The 14,988-nt window shown below is 42.8% G+C and overlaps 1 protein-coding gene across 2 annotated transcripts in view; it reads right to left on the bottom strand.

Moving 5' to 3' along the window:
* The window catches only part of LOC138758771 (transducin-like enhancer protein 4), a 209,670-nt gene extending 197,056 nt beyond the window's left edge, over positions 1 to 12,614 (bottom strand). For both annotated transcript variants that reach the window (XM_069928143.1, XM_069928144.1), the window contains exons 1-2: positions 12,033 to 12,614; positions 6,970 to 7,067 (exon numbers count right to left, since the gene is read on the bottom strand). In XM_069928143.1, coding sequence (XP_069784244.1) covers positions 6,970 to 7,067; positions 12,033 to 12,056 — 122 coding nt within the window. In that variant the 5' untranslated portion in view covers positions 12,057 to 12,614. The remainder of the gene's footprint in view (positions 1 to 6,969; positions 7,068 to 12,032) is intronic.
* Between the last annotated feature and the right edge of the window lie 2,374 nt (positions 12,615 to 14,988).

Below are 14,988 nucleotides of genomic sequence, written 5' to 3'. Positions count from 1 at the left end.
CAGACCATCATTCAGCACTTAACCAACCGTCGTATGCATGTGTCAACATGCTGCAAGAATGTCTTCTACACATTCTCAAGATTCAATTTATTGTCATATTAATAAAACAGTGTCATATTATATGATATTTCTTTTTGCCTGCTGTAAGACAGGATTCACCACTGGCAGGAATTGCCTAAACACCTCTCAGTGGCCAAGAGATGGAGAAGGAAAAGAGAGCCTCCAACACCTACCCCAAAAGTAGCCGAGAACTAATTACCTGGCCTTAATTATATTCTGTCTCTCGCCCGGGCTGCATTTGGTGGCAGTGAGTCTGAAAGAGCAAAGTTGTCAATACAGGGCACAAGTCACTTCCTGCTGCTCAAGATAAAAGCAAAAACATCTGCTGGGGCAAATGTTCAGCTTCTTTAGTTCTAACACCGGTACTCAGATTTTCATCTGACGACTTAAAAATCAGTACCATTTCAATTTAAGATTTCCCAACTTCATTGCGAAAATAAATTCAATAAATGCCCATTGGCAACCATGCACACTTATACTTGTTAAGACATGCTTTTGAGTGGAAAAAAAAGTCTGCAGATGCTGGATTTAGTAGGAAGCTACAGAGGCAGAAATTGTTAGATGATTCCATTGCCAAGACTTGTCAACATTGGCATAAATCTATTGGCCTTATGCAAATTTAGCTTGACACAATTTGTAGATCATAAATCAGCATCCATGAGAATACCTCACAGCCATGACACCTCTATAATTATGAAAGAGAAGGTCCTTTCACTTGCCAAGTACAATAGCACAGGCATTTTTTTTAATTAAACACCCGATCTGTAGTTTGCACTTGCATAACATATTCATTTGAATCACCCAAGGAATTTCACAGGGCTGTAAATCAGAGGTCAATCTCATTACCTATCCGTATGGCTGCACTTTGTCTCCAGTAGAGAGTCCTGATTATTCTTAGCTCTTTTCCATCGATATTAATATTTTTAAGCATTTTCATGATGACTGGGGTGTTTCACAGTGTCACGGGCTTTCGAGTAGTCAATTATATTAATATCGATGGAAAAGAGCATCGGGAATCTCTACTGGCAACAAGGTTCAGCCAACAGATAGACAACGAGCTTGGCGAATATCGGCCAATACAGCGAGGTGGTGATCAATCTGTTCTCCCTGTAAAATGAACACATCATGAGAACCATACAAACCCTACCTGGAATAAGTATAGGAGGACACAATATCAACAACCTCTCTACTCTGCAGATGATACAGTTCTGAGAGCAAACAGTGAAGAAATTTACAGAAATTAGCATCTACCATCAACACAGAGCAAAAGACTTGGCCTAACTTTAAACAAAAAGAAAACTGAAGTAATGGTCATATTAAAGAAACCAACTATTCCAAATTGTAGGATCGTATTGGGAAATGAAATCCTGAAACAAGTTCATAACTTCAAGTACCTTTGATCGTGGGGAACATCTGATGGCAAATGCAAAGTAGACATAAAAGCAAGAACAGCATTTATAGAAATGAGAAATATCCGAATCAACAAGAAAATAGCAACTGAATCTGCCTTCAAACTATATTGATGTCTGGCTCCGAGTCATTGACCATCATAAATGCAATGGAAAAAAGAATCAATGCAGCAGAGATGCAGTTTCTCAGAAGAATTATATACAGACAGGATAAAAAAAAAAGAAGTTCTACAAAGAACGAAGAAAACAAAACATACATTCCTTAAAAGAATCAGAAAACAACGATCAAAATTCTTTGGACACATCATGAGAAGAGATGCATTAGTACATTTAGTTACAACTGGGAAGCTGGAAGAAAAAAGAAACAGAGGCCGACAGAGAATGAAAATGAGAGATGGATTAAAATCTGGTTCGAAACAGGAGAGCAACAACTGCAATTCGGAGGGTCAGAGACCGTGATAGGTGGAGAGCTATGATCGCCTGTGCCGAATGGCAAGGCACATGAATTAAATCAGACACATCAACACCAAGTCAAATGGGACAATTCAGCAAATTTTTGAGAGGGCCTGAAATGAGAAATTGCAAATTCTGTGACTGCGGAAATATTCAAAAATTGCGCCAGTGTCTTGGATGAGCAAAACCTCAGGTGGGAGAGCTTCACAATACTGTTGCACAGTCAGGAAGTCAAGACAAATTTAATCGGCATGTATTCCAGCAAGTTGACAAGAATAAAGGAAATGCCAACACTGGTGGCTCAATATGGGAATGAAATACAAGTCATTGGATAATTGTTCAGATTATGGGCCATACGAGGTCAGAAAGCTGCTTTTGCATCACATTTTGTGGAGTTATCTGCCACCAACTGACACACAGCATAGGTTAAAAAGCCCTGTGCCAGCTGATGTAGCAAATTACAAGAGTCTACAGACACTTGCATGCATGCATGAAGGCTCTCGGAGCATTCTCATGCCAGCCTGCATGAGAAAAGCCGCTGAGTAACCCCAATTACTTTATGTAGCCTTTTAAACGAATGTTTGGAGATTCTACACATCCATTATATACAAAGTTTGATTTTTATATAAATTATTCTTCATTGTGGGCCACAGTGATAGTAACTGAATGGGATCAATTGCGTTTCAATTACAAAGCATTCTTACTTTTTTTTTAATGTTTACCTAGCCGTAAATCCCAAACCAATTGTCCTGCTCTCTTCTCATCCTAATCATGACAGAATTGGAAGAATTCTCTACAATGTATCCTATTCTACTGTTCACAGAGAAAATCATTCAAAGCCTGTTAAAGCTCTCTACGCCACCAGCAGAACCTAATCAAGCATGGCCAGTCCATCTGGGGGGACAGAAATTCACAGTTGGCGTTTAACGGACCACATTCTCCAAATGGCACAAAGGAATCCAACTGTGTGCTTTCAGTCACTGCAGAGTTCAATCAGTGCCACCTTTCAGAGGGTATACAAGTTCTCTGCCTTGCAAACTAATACTAGTTCTCAAAGCGCGCCACACTCGGTCAGGACACAACCCAATAATCAGGATTCTCATGAGAAACAGATCTTCATACGGCCAAGTTTCTTGTATTGAGATGCAGCGAGAAGTAATGCATTTTCAAGTAAGTCACCGAAGACCCTCAAACTTCTACAGGTGGACCGTGGAGAGCATTGGGACCGGTTGTCTCACTCTCTGGTGTGGAGGTGCCAACACTCAGGACAAGAAAAGGCGACATCACGGGCATTAGTCCGACCCATCGAGGATGTTGACAAGAGATGGTATCTTCAGAAAGTAGCCTCTATCATCAAAGACCCCCACTCCCCAGGTCATGCCCTCTTCACTCTGCTACCATCTGGAAAGAGTTCCAGGAGCCTGAAGACAAATATCCTGCTGCACAAGGACAGCTTCTTCCCCACTGCCTTCAGGTACTTGAATGAACATTGAACCACAGACACTGCCTCCCTTTTGTCTTTTTCATCAACTTGCATGTCTATGATTGCTACAGCAAAACAAAGAATTTTGCGACGTTCATGACAATTAAAACAATACTGATTCTGTTAGCATCTATGGCCATGAGCAACAGAAAACCACTGTGATGGGTTCCCATTAGGGCCATCCTATGTTGAAAGTCTCAACTGCAGTAACACCAAACACAACAATGTGACCCGTTATAAAGTTCGCCAGGAAGTCATCACAAATTTAAATGTATACAGAAACAAGAATTCAGCACTGAACAGGTTAAAGCTGCTCTGCATTAGTTTCTGGCACCCATAAATAGCTGTAGATGAGGAGCAGATAATGGATACTTGTCAGGGAATTATAACACAGTAATCCAATCAAGGAGGTTGAGATCAAGCATGAAAGCAAAGCTCAGAACATTTTATACTGTAATGTCATTGGGTATCTTTAGTAATTCACCATCAGTTCATCTTTGTGAAATCTTCCGAGAGAGCAGAGAAACTGCATTTGTTCTTCTTAGAGCAGAGAATGTTGCTGGGAGATTATTACAAGGAGGTGCAATAAATTACAAAGGAATAAGTAGAAACCTATTTCTGCTGGTAGGAGTGGAGATCAGAGGGCACAAAGGTTACATCTGAATAACTGGGTGATGGGGAGAAATCCAATTATGTGGCACACTGGGGTACTGTTTCATCCCAGTCAACTACACGGGTTAATTCTCATTATACCAATAACACTATTGTGCATTACTTTTGATTCCAAACCTCAAACTACTCCTGCATCAGTGGTAGAACTAATAACCAGTCACAACTCACCCTAGTCGAATGCTGTTAAGAAGCCTTCTTTCAGACAGAAATCCAGTTAAGCACTCGGTAATGGTGTTTTTTTTTAATATTTTATATTTTTCCCTCCCCCCCAGACACAACAAACCAAAAACAAATCAACTTGATACACACACTCTAATCCCATCCCCTGATTTCCCTCCCTACCTTATACAAATATACAATAAACATTAATACAGAATTAATTAACCATCTTACTTCACACAAAAAACTCACACACACATGATGTCTGCGCCATTTTCTTTGCAAGTAGGGGGAATTCATCAAACTGGGTGCAAATATAATTCAAATAACTATTCCATATTTTAACAAATGTGCCATAATTCTTCCTTATATTGTAAGTGATCATCTTTAGGGGGAATGCAACTCTGCATTTCCATATTCCATCATGTGATGGTTAACTGGGAGTCGGACTTCCATGAAATTGCTATACACTTCCTGGCCACAACGAAGGAGACATTGGCAACATGAGTTTTAAGTTCTCAAAACAGCAAATTTCTTTTGTGAAGGTCACCTTAGCTATAGCCAGAAAGTGTAAAGCCGTTTCTGTGAAAGTTTTTCAATGGTTCAAGATCTGGCCATCGCACTAACCAGCCTTCCCTCCATTGACTCTTCCTTCACCTACCCATGCCTCAGGCAAGCATCTTAAAGATCACATCCCACTCCCTTCTATCCCCCCTCCTGTCAGGCAGAAGATACAAAACTTTAAACATGCACCTCCAGATTTGAGGACTGTTTCTTTACTCGTGAATTGACCTCCCATTAGTAAAACATGATATCTTGCCTTGTTTCACTGTAACTCTCCATCCTATACCCATTTCCACTTTATTGTAACACTGTTTTAGTCTTGTAGAACCTACTGTACATCATGACGGTTGATTTGTCTAAATAGCACATCAAAGTTTCACTGTTTCTTGGTATATAACAGTAAACAATTCAACATCAGCACAAGGTTGACCCTATGCTGTCCATCATTATACTTTCATCGTAATCGGATTGCTGATGGCATCTAACCACAAGACCTTCCAAGAAACCCCAAACATAGTGAAGGGAAAGCTTTCATCCAGTGTTAAATATAGTAGCCCAATTTCAGCCTTACAAAATACATGATTATTTCAAAACACTTCACTCTCAATCGATTACTCAAAAAGGAAGTGGGAATCACTATCTAGCCAAATATGGTAGCACACAAGACCCCATGCTTCCTGCGATCTCTAACAATGCACACTCTGGAATTTCCTCCTAAACCCTCTTCAACTCTGAGTCTCCCATCACGTGGCCTATTTAACCCATCTCATCCATGTCACCTGTCGTGTCTCTCCTAATAACTAAAACAGAAAATGTTGGAGATTTCAGATTATTGCCAGAGTATATATGTGACATCAAATACAACCCTGAGATTCTTTTACTTGTGGGGGAAAACAAAATTACCACTTATTGACAGGGCAAAAAAAAATTTAAATAAAAAACAGAATCCTCAACCAATCAAGTGATGCCTTGTCAGACCTGAGAGGGTCTTAAACTGAAACGTTAACTTCCTTTCACTTTTTACAAATGCTCGACATTGAACTTTTTCAGCATTTTCTGCTTTTGTTTCAGAAATTTTTCTCCACCTCTTTTTATTGTGTCCTTGTGTGACTAACTTTCCTCTTCCTGCAACAGGACTCACTTCTTTGCACCTCCCCACACCAGGACCATGGGGCATTCTTTGAAATAACTGAAATTGTAATTCATTTAAACCTCCAGACAACACCTCACATTTTCAACTCCAAAAGTGCATCACTGCTAACACAGCTTTCCACTATTCGGAATGTTAAGCTAGATTATCCTGGTGTGAGGGTTCATTAAACCTTGCATTTCCAAATAGAAATCAAGCAATTAAATTGGTCCTTATTCTGGACAAGATGAAAAACTCCAGAGAGTTGCTAACTCAGCCTGTGTCACCAGACTTCACTCCATCGAGGACATCTACAAGAGGCAGTGCCTTAAGAAAGCAGCTTCTATCATCAAGGACCCTCACCCTGCTACCACAAGGAAAAAGCTCCTAGCAGCATTGCCATTAGGTTTCTGAATGATCAATGAATCACAGATACTGACTTTTTCTTGCACTGTTTTTATTTATTTTATATGGTGGCTTATTTATGTTTGCACAAAACAACAAATTTCCTGACATTTTCATGAGAATAAATTCTGAAAAGACGAACCTGCATCCTCAATTTCACCACTCCAGTAATCCATTTCAGCAAAATTATTGGAATTCTAAAGTACCTAACACATAATTTAAAAAAAAAAGTAACTCTGCTATCGGATCCTGCAATCCGTACGACTGGCCAAATTAAAGAGGGAGCTTGCAGCTGCTTAGGCTTCAAATTTGATTGGCAGCTGTTTGAAAGCCCCTCAGGCTCAGAACAGTTGGAAGGTGGTGAACATTTAAAAGGTTAACATGGCTTTACAGACATTGACCATTTCCAACATTTCATGTGCAACCTCATGCATTACGTTTCCAAACATGTTTATGATTCCTGCAGGGAAATTGCCATCGTTGGTGAATCTGGGACAACACCAATTCATGAACACTATTTTTTTTGAAATGCAATAAGTCATCCCTTCGAAAATGAGCAACTCAAGTTCAAACTAAATGCTTCGAGCAAGGGGATTCAGTTCAATTTACACCACCGCTGACAATAATTGCTTTACCTATGGTACTGTGCCTGCAGAAATTGAAATTCCTCCTTAATGCGATCGCATGTCTCCACCACCGTAAATTTAAATGGCTGTCCCGGCTGATGAGGTGCCTGTGTGAAAAAGAAACAGCTCAATCCAACCATACAGTCACGATTTCTGCACACCTTGTGGTGCAATGGCTTCTTATCCTTTTGCTACAAAGGGTGTGTACATGTGTGAATGGAGAACATCCCACTCAGTATCAGCCACATACTTACCTACATTATTTCCTCACCATCCAACTTGACTTTAAAAACCATCACCGTTTTCAAATCCTTCCATTAGGTTTCATCTCGAATCTCCTCCAGCCCTGGAACTCTTCAGGATGATACAATGTATCTACTCATGCAAGGACTTTCGTGGATCAACTTTTAGGGTAAAATTTAGGGGTGGGCGGATGTCGACTATTACACACATATTACTTTTGACCAATGCAAGTACCTGCGCCGTCCAAGGCATCAGGAGCTTGGATGGGCCACAAGCTGGCAAGTCTGCATCCGGGTGTCAGGAGCTCCGGTGGGAAGGCAGCTGGAGTCAAAAATAAGGTGGGGTGGCAGGGTGGGGGGGGGATGGCTTTTACACACAATGCAAAGAAAATACCAAATTATTGGGCCAAAAGTAGGGGAAGGTCATCTTTGTCTCTATGGTAGGGGCTCCTTCAATTTAATTTTTGCTTCCCTCTCTCAAAATGAATCACTCTTTTAACTACCAGGCTCCCCTGAGCTCTAAAATGTCCTCATTCCCCATTAGCGACCAGTGCTAAACCCCACTCCTTTGACTAAACTTTTGCTTATCTGCCACAATGTATTTTCCAAGTGGAGGCTGTTGTAGTCGTCACTGCATTCATCAAGATGATGGGTATTTTCTCCATCACTCCTCAGAACCACTGACAAGAAAGGAATTCTACATCTGCATAAAACATTTCAGGCTAATGCAGCAACATGACTCAGATGGTAGTTCTCAACACAACTCTACCCCAGTGCTGCTCCACCCCCACTGGAAGTCATCATCCAGCCATTTCAATTTCCACTCAGCTGTAACTCTTCAGCTGAATGGCACTGATCAGGGCAGAGAAGGAGGGAAGATAGTTTGATCACAATTCCCTATTACAGTTGGTTAGCACAATTACAAAGATGAGCAGGGGAAGGGAAATGTTTGCATTTGACCTTTGCTTCTTTGGAGGTCAAGAGATGGTCAATATTTCATGTCAAGACCCTTAAACACTGACAACACAGGATTCAGGGTCTCAACCCAAAAACATCAAACATCCCTTTACGTCCTCTAATGCTGTTTGAGTTCCTTTGATTTGCGTGAAGGGAGATTTTCTAACAGTTTATTTTTGCTCCAGATTCCAACATCTGGATTCTCTTGAGACCTCAAATTCTACTTTGACTGCTTCAGCTAATCAGCTACAGAAGTTCTCACATTGGTCTTGGTTCACTCCAAACTTGCCTATTCCACTGGATTTTTCAACCTCAACCTTCCAAATCTTGATTCCATCCAAATCTCTGCTGCCTACCTTCTAGCTCACACCAAGTGTGCATTCCAAACCCCTCAGCCCCACGCAGTTCATACTCACTTCTTCCACCACCCTCTCCTCCTGTTTGGCAGAATCTACACCAGCTTGAAAACACAAACCTCAAAATCAAGCTGTTCAACTCTTTAACTGGACCCTCTCATTGGTAAAAGACGACACCCATGATATCTTTCTCTATACCCTGCACTCTTGACTTAATGCAACATTCCACCATCTCGGGACAAATGACAGGTATCCACTGAGATCTACAACAAACCAACAGATCCACAGCTACCTGGATTACACCTCCTTCCATCCTGATCCTTACAAAGATGCCACCCCTTTCTCACAATTCCTCAATCTTCTCCATTATCAGGATGAGGTCCTCCACTGCAGAACATCTGAAGTGTCCTCCTTTAATAAAAACAGATTCCTCCTTCTTGTCATTAATAAAGCCTGCATCCAGATCTTCTCCATTTCTCAGACTTCTTACCCCAACTCCCTCCAAGGCTGAACAAGCCCAGAGTTTCTTTGGTCTTCACTTTCCACCCAATTAAATTATGTATCTGTCACATTATATCCTACAACACCTTCCTCCAATTCCAGTGTGATTCCATGACCAGCCACATCTTCCCATCTTTAATTCCCCCCAGTGGGGCTTTTCATAAGGATGTCTCTCTGAGACTCACTAGTCTAGCCTGCTCTTCCCTACCCACCCAACCTTCCACCCCCTTCGGCACTTCCTACTGCAACTGCATAAAGTGCAAAAGCCTGTCCTTACATGTTCTCCCTCACCCATCTCAGACCACAAATAGACCGTGCAGGCGAGGCAGAGGTTTACATGCACCTCATCCAACCTGATCAACCACATTTGGTCCAGCCTCCTATATACTGGGGAGACCAAATGCAGACTGGCTGACTGCTTCACCAAAACATTGACGACGTTTGGGATCCCTCCAGCCAAACACCAACTTTCCCAACAATTCCTGTCCTTGGCCTCATCTACAGGCTACACATAAACTTGAGGAACAACATATTAGATTCCTCCTGGACAACAGGAGGTCAGATTTTCAAAATTTTAGGTATCCCCCCCACCCCCATCTCATTCCACCTCTTCTTTATCTACTCCTGTAATTATTTTTCTCTCCAATTTTCTTTATACACCCCCCCCCCTTCCTAATGATTTTCCCCTCTGCCTCTCCACCCCCACACCTCCTCTCTCATACTGAACATCCTAACAGAAACCCATGTGGTCACAGGGGATACTCCACACGGGTAGCATCCAAGGTTGGGGTTGAACCCGGGCCTCTGATGCTATGAGGCAGAGGATTAATTTTTTTTAATGCATAAATTCAGGTTTGATTGAATCAAGTAGGGCCAAGTATAAGGTTAAGGAGCTGGTAACGACACACAGTTCTGGTATCACAAAGGTCAAGTGGTTTTGAGGTCAAGTTTAGACCATGATTTTTATTCAATAGTGGTGTAGGCTCAAGGGAACCACTGCCCATTCCTGCTGCTGCTTATGGGGGTGGTGACATTGAACTGTTCATTGTCATGCATGGAGAAGCAGTGAAAAGTTTTGCTTTGAGTGCTATTCAAGCAAGTCAGTCTCATGCAGCAGGCACTGTAATAATAAAGCAGAAATGAATGGTGTACCACAAACAAAAAGTTGCTGGAGGCATTCAACAGGTCAGACAATGGTCAATGTTTCTGGTGGAAACTCTTCCTGAAGACCAAGACAGAGCAAGTGAAATTACACATGTAAAGGGGCCCAGAAGTAATTTTTGTTTGCACTACGACTTGCACTTATTAAAAAAAATTATTACATGATGCCAGTGGTATTCAACCTCTTCCCCCTCCCCCCCCCACCCATAAGTTCTGTGGTTACTAAGGGATTACTTAAGGTGGTATGCAAGTTGGAAAAAAAGTTGAAAACCACTGCATTATGCTGTACTCCAGTACAAGGCTGACTTGCTTGAACAGCACTCTAAAAACTTTTCACTGCACCTCGGTACATGTGACAACGTTCAATTCAACGTCATGCCTTCCCCCCCCACCCCCCCCCCCCCCCACCAAAGCAGGAGTGGGCAGTAGGCCTTTGGAGCATACATCACCATGAAAATAGCGGTTGGTCAAAACATGGCTGTAAGACCACTTTGTGATACCTGAACTGTTCATCATCTCCAGCTCAATAGCCTTGTTCTGTACATTCTCGATTCAATCAAACCTGAATGTATACAATTTTTAAAAATTCCTCTACTTCACCGCATCAGAGACAAGGTTCAACTTCTGGTACTACTACCTCTGTGGAGCCTGTCCATTCTCCCTCTTGTCCAGTCTCCTCCCACATCCCAAACACAGGCAGGTAGAAAGGTGCAATAGCTGATACAATGGTACACACTCGAGGGGCTGAAGGGCCTGCTTCGCTGATGCAGCTCTCTCTATCTGACATGGGCATTCATTACTCCAGGGAGCAAATTTAAGCAAAACCATACCTTTTGACCTCCCCTTTTCCTCCTGGTGTGGTTGTCAACCAATGCCTTGCACGTTTTTAAGCACACAGTTAAATCCATGGTTCAGCATTTTTTTTTTTTTGCTCGACTGTGCTCTTGCCAGGACATATTTGCTGCATTTGAAAAAGTGCTACGTAAATGCAGGTTATTGTCGATTAGCGAAAACTGGGAGAAAGGGACTCGCCACGTCCCTGACCAACAACTTCCCCTTAAGAACTTTATGCAATTCAATTAACTCATTCGATATTTTAAGTGGTCACATTGGCGAATTGGATTTCTCCCTCATCAGTGCTAATTGTCTCCTCACTAATCACTTCTGATAGGGGTCCGGAGTCCAAATCATCTCGATCTGCTCGAATATGCGGCGCCCGAGACTTGGAATTACACTTGTAACGTGCATTGGACAGAAAGTTGCTTTTTCTCTGCGATACATTGGTTACATCTGACAAGGCGATTAACTCGAGAGAGAGAAACGGAAACAAACTAACCCTTTGCGGAAATGTCACTAACCATTGCCACCTGCTGGATTTCCCGGCGTCTCTAAATAAAATCACCCCCCACCCCAAGAGAAACAACAATTTCTCGAGTAGCTACATAGGAGGGGACGTGGATAGGATGCTCCGATTGACATCGCCACCCTGCACGTACTCAATATCCAGGGATTAGGATATCCCTTCCCTCCCCCACAAGTAATTAAAATAGCCCAGAAAAGACAAGCCTTCAGCAACAAAGAATATCCCCCCCCACCCCCCACTTTAACTACTTGGGGGAACGACAATTGCGCCGGGCTCTTCAGAACGCGCGCAATGATGACATGTTGCTACATTCATACCGAAGTAACATTATTTCAACCCATTATTAAATATTTTTATCTCCGGAATTTGAACTCGCTGTCCGAATTGATTTAAAAAGAGCAAATGACTCCTTCCCCGTGTGTTCGAATGCATGAGAGCTTTGTTGTTTATTCGACTATGATTCACAATGTTGTTGAGTAAACTGGTACTTACGGGATGTCTGCCTTGTGGATACATCTTTGGATGCTGTTCCTCTCAATACTTCCCCCAGCTTTTTTTTAATTAAAACCGCAGACACAAATGCTCGCAAAACGGACGATGGGATAAACGTCGGGCTGATAATTTAGACTGGAAGCATCACCCAGGAGGGAAGCAGTCCTTCAGTTTCTCACCACCGAACCATCCGCCAGCAAGATGCAACTCCAGATCACATCCCCGAAAGGCAGCGGAGAAGGGGGATCAGCAGGAAATCCACAGCAACACGGGACTTTTGCCGAGGCTGGGGGAAATCCAGGGCTGTACAAAGGAACACGGTGTGGTGATGTCCATCGAACAACACAGTCCACCTCTGTCGATCCCAACTCAAAGTGTTCCAAGCTGGCGCCCGAGCTTTAAGGCTTTAAAACTGGCTTGACGGAAATAAACCAAAAGGCCCCTCCTAAATAAAGTCCATGCTTCAGAAGAAGTGATCAGATCAAGGATGATATTCCAAGAACAGATTCGTTTTACTCAATGAAACACGGGCTCTCACTGTTGCAAACCTCACCTCTCTGCTCTTTGCAACATCTTTGAGAATTCCCTCAATTGGATACACACCATCCTGAACCCCAACCAATCACATGGCGGCTCCCCCACGTGGGGACTGGGAGTCATCTCCCTTCATGGCCAATCAGAAATGCACCTGCCCTTTGATTGGTCGCCTCAAATGTGCGGCTTGTTGGGCGGGTTGGCCCGAGGGCTGCTGGGATTTGAAGTCACCTCGTGGGTGGCTGCAGTGCCACGAGTGATCGGACGAACTCCAAATCCCGGCACCGGCTGGGAGCACGCATGCGGAGCCGCGACAAAGCAGAGGCTCGGGAAAACGAAGTGTCAATCAAAGTAACGTGGGCTCGCTTGCTGGGGCCCTGCCCACTGCCAGGGCGGATTAATTATAGTGTAGTAGGAACAGACATTCTGCGGCTGTCCTTTTCTGCCTCAAACAAATCATTGTAATTTGCATTAAAGAGAGGGAGAGAAAAAAAATGCGTTAACAGGAGTGTCATTTTGAAGTAGCTGAGACTGAGGGAGTCATTTTATTTAGCTGTAGCTGGATTAATGAGTGAAAATATACCATAAATACCAGTTTTAAAACGAGCTCCATCCTGATTAGTGACTACACATATTTAACATACAAATGTTTTGCTTAAGTAACATTTAACAGAATAGAACATGGTTCTGACTGAATTAGAAAGGGGTGTCAGCGCTGGTTAATGAGAGCAGGGGCATCAGGTGACTTGCTCATTGCTGGACTCCTGTGTTGTTCTCCTCATTCTTCCTGGGACACTTTGTTGCCCTATATCCTTCCCTCCCCCACTAGAAATTATTTGAATTTAGAGCTGCTGGAAATGTATTTTCCTGCTATTCTCCACAAGGGAGGCATTTCACATAAACAAAGAAACCCTGGGGGAGAGAGAGAGAGAGAGAAACAAATTCTGCCAAGCAAACCATTTTGTTTATAGATTTGCACTATTTCCTCTATTTACTTTCAAAGGACCAATTATTGCCTCTCAATGCAAAACCTTCAGCAGGATCACTTAAAAGGAAGGACAACCACCAGGAATATGTGTTTGAAATAGTAGGTTGGTTATGCTCTTTGGCTTGGCTTCGCGGACGAAGATTTATGGAGGGGGTAAAAAGTCCACGTCAGCTGCAGGCTCGTTTGTGGCTGACAAGTCCAATGCGGGACAGGCAGACACGGTTGCAGCGGCTGCAGGGGAAAATTGGTGGGTTGGGGTTGGGTGTTGGGTTTTTCCTCCTTTGCCTTTTGTCAGTGAGGTGGGCTCTGCGGTCTTCTTCAAAGGAGGTTGCTGCCCGCTAAACTGTGAGGCGCCAAGATGCACGGTTTGAGGCGAGATCAGCGATATGCAGTAGAAATTGGAAAATGATTCAATTTTCATTTTCAACGAAGGCTGCACGAACCTCCCTGTGCAGAATGGGGCAAAACACGAAAGTCCCAGATCCAACACTCTCTCTGGTGCATTAAGTGCATGTCAAATTACTCTCCCCTTCCCCCCCCTACCCCCACCCAGGTCTTTGCAAATGCAAAACAAAGCCAGATTATGAGTTGATGATACCTATCAACTTGCATGAGAAAGCTACACATCTTGTGCTGACCAACACAGATCTCGCGGCCTTTCACTGTACTCCACATCAAGAATAGTCACAAAGGTGAGAAACTGAGGTGGAATTGGTAGCCAGTCTGGGATGTAAAGGACCCTTGAATTGCACCATTGTGTTAAATCCCATAATTTATTTCAAAAACTGCATGAGGCATTTCAAAAACAACTCTGCCGCAGTTCTGTTTTATGTTGCACTGTTACTGTAATACCACACACACACTGAAACCAATAGTAAGGCAATGGGGAAATTGAGCTCTTAATGTCTGCTTGCGATAGCAAAAACAGGGTGCTGACCAGATATTAAAAGGAAGTTATGCCACTTTCCTAACTGGTAGTTCAACTTGTTTTTAATGCAGTGAGTTGTTAGGAACTGAATGTACAGCCTTGAGTGCCAGTGCAGTAGATTGAATAATAATTTTCAAAAGGGAATTGGATTTCTGCTCGAAAGGGGGGAAAATACAGAGTGATGTGGAAAAAAAGCGGGGGGGGGGGGGTTAATTGGTAGATTTAGCAAAGAACTGGCAGTGGAATGATGGGCGGGGCAGCTTCCTTCACCTTGTTGCGAATGATAATGTGTGCTGGCTTTGGAGAACATCACTAAAATGGAAGGCCAAGTGCTCTTTTCCATTTAATTTAAGCATGTATAAATTTAAATTGAAATGAAACTTCAAATTTAAACGTGCAGCACATTTCAGCACACAGGTCCGTGCCACCCAATTAACCTACAATCCCCCGTACTGTTTGAAGGGTGGGAGGAAACTGGAGCCCCTGGGGAAAACCCACACGGACAT

Source organism: Narcine bancroftii, chromosome 3 (assembly GCF_036971445.1).
Source record: "Narcine bancroftii isolate sNarBan1 chromosome 3, sNarBan1.hap1, whole genome shotgun sequence".
In the NCBI taxonomy this organism is placed as follows: Eukaryota; Metazoa; Chordata; class Chondrichthyes; order Torpediniformes; family Narcinidae; genus Narcine; species Narcine bancroftii.
Note: the sequence above shows the minus strand (reverse complement) of the source record. Positions and strands in the feature narration are given on the sequence as shown.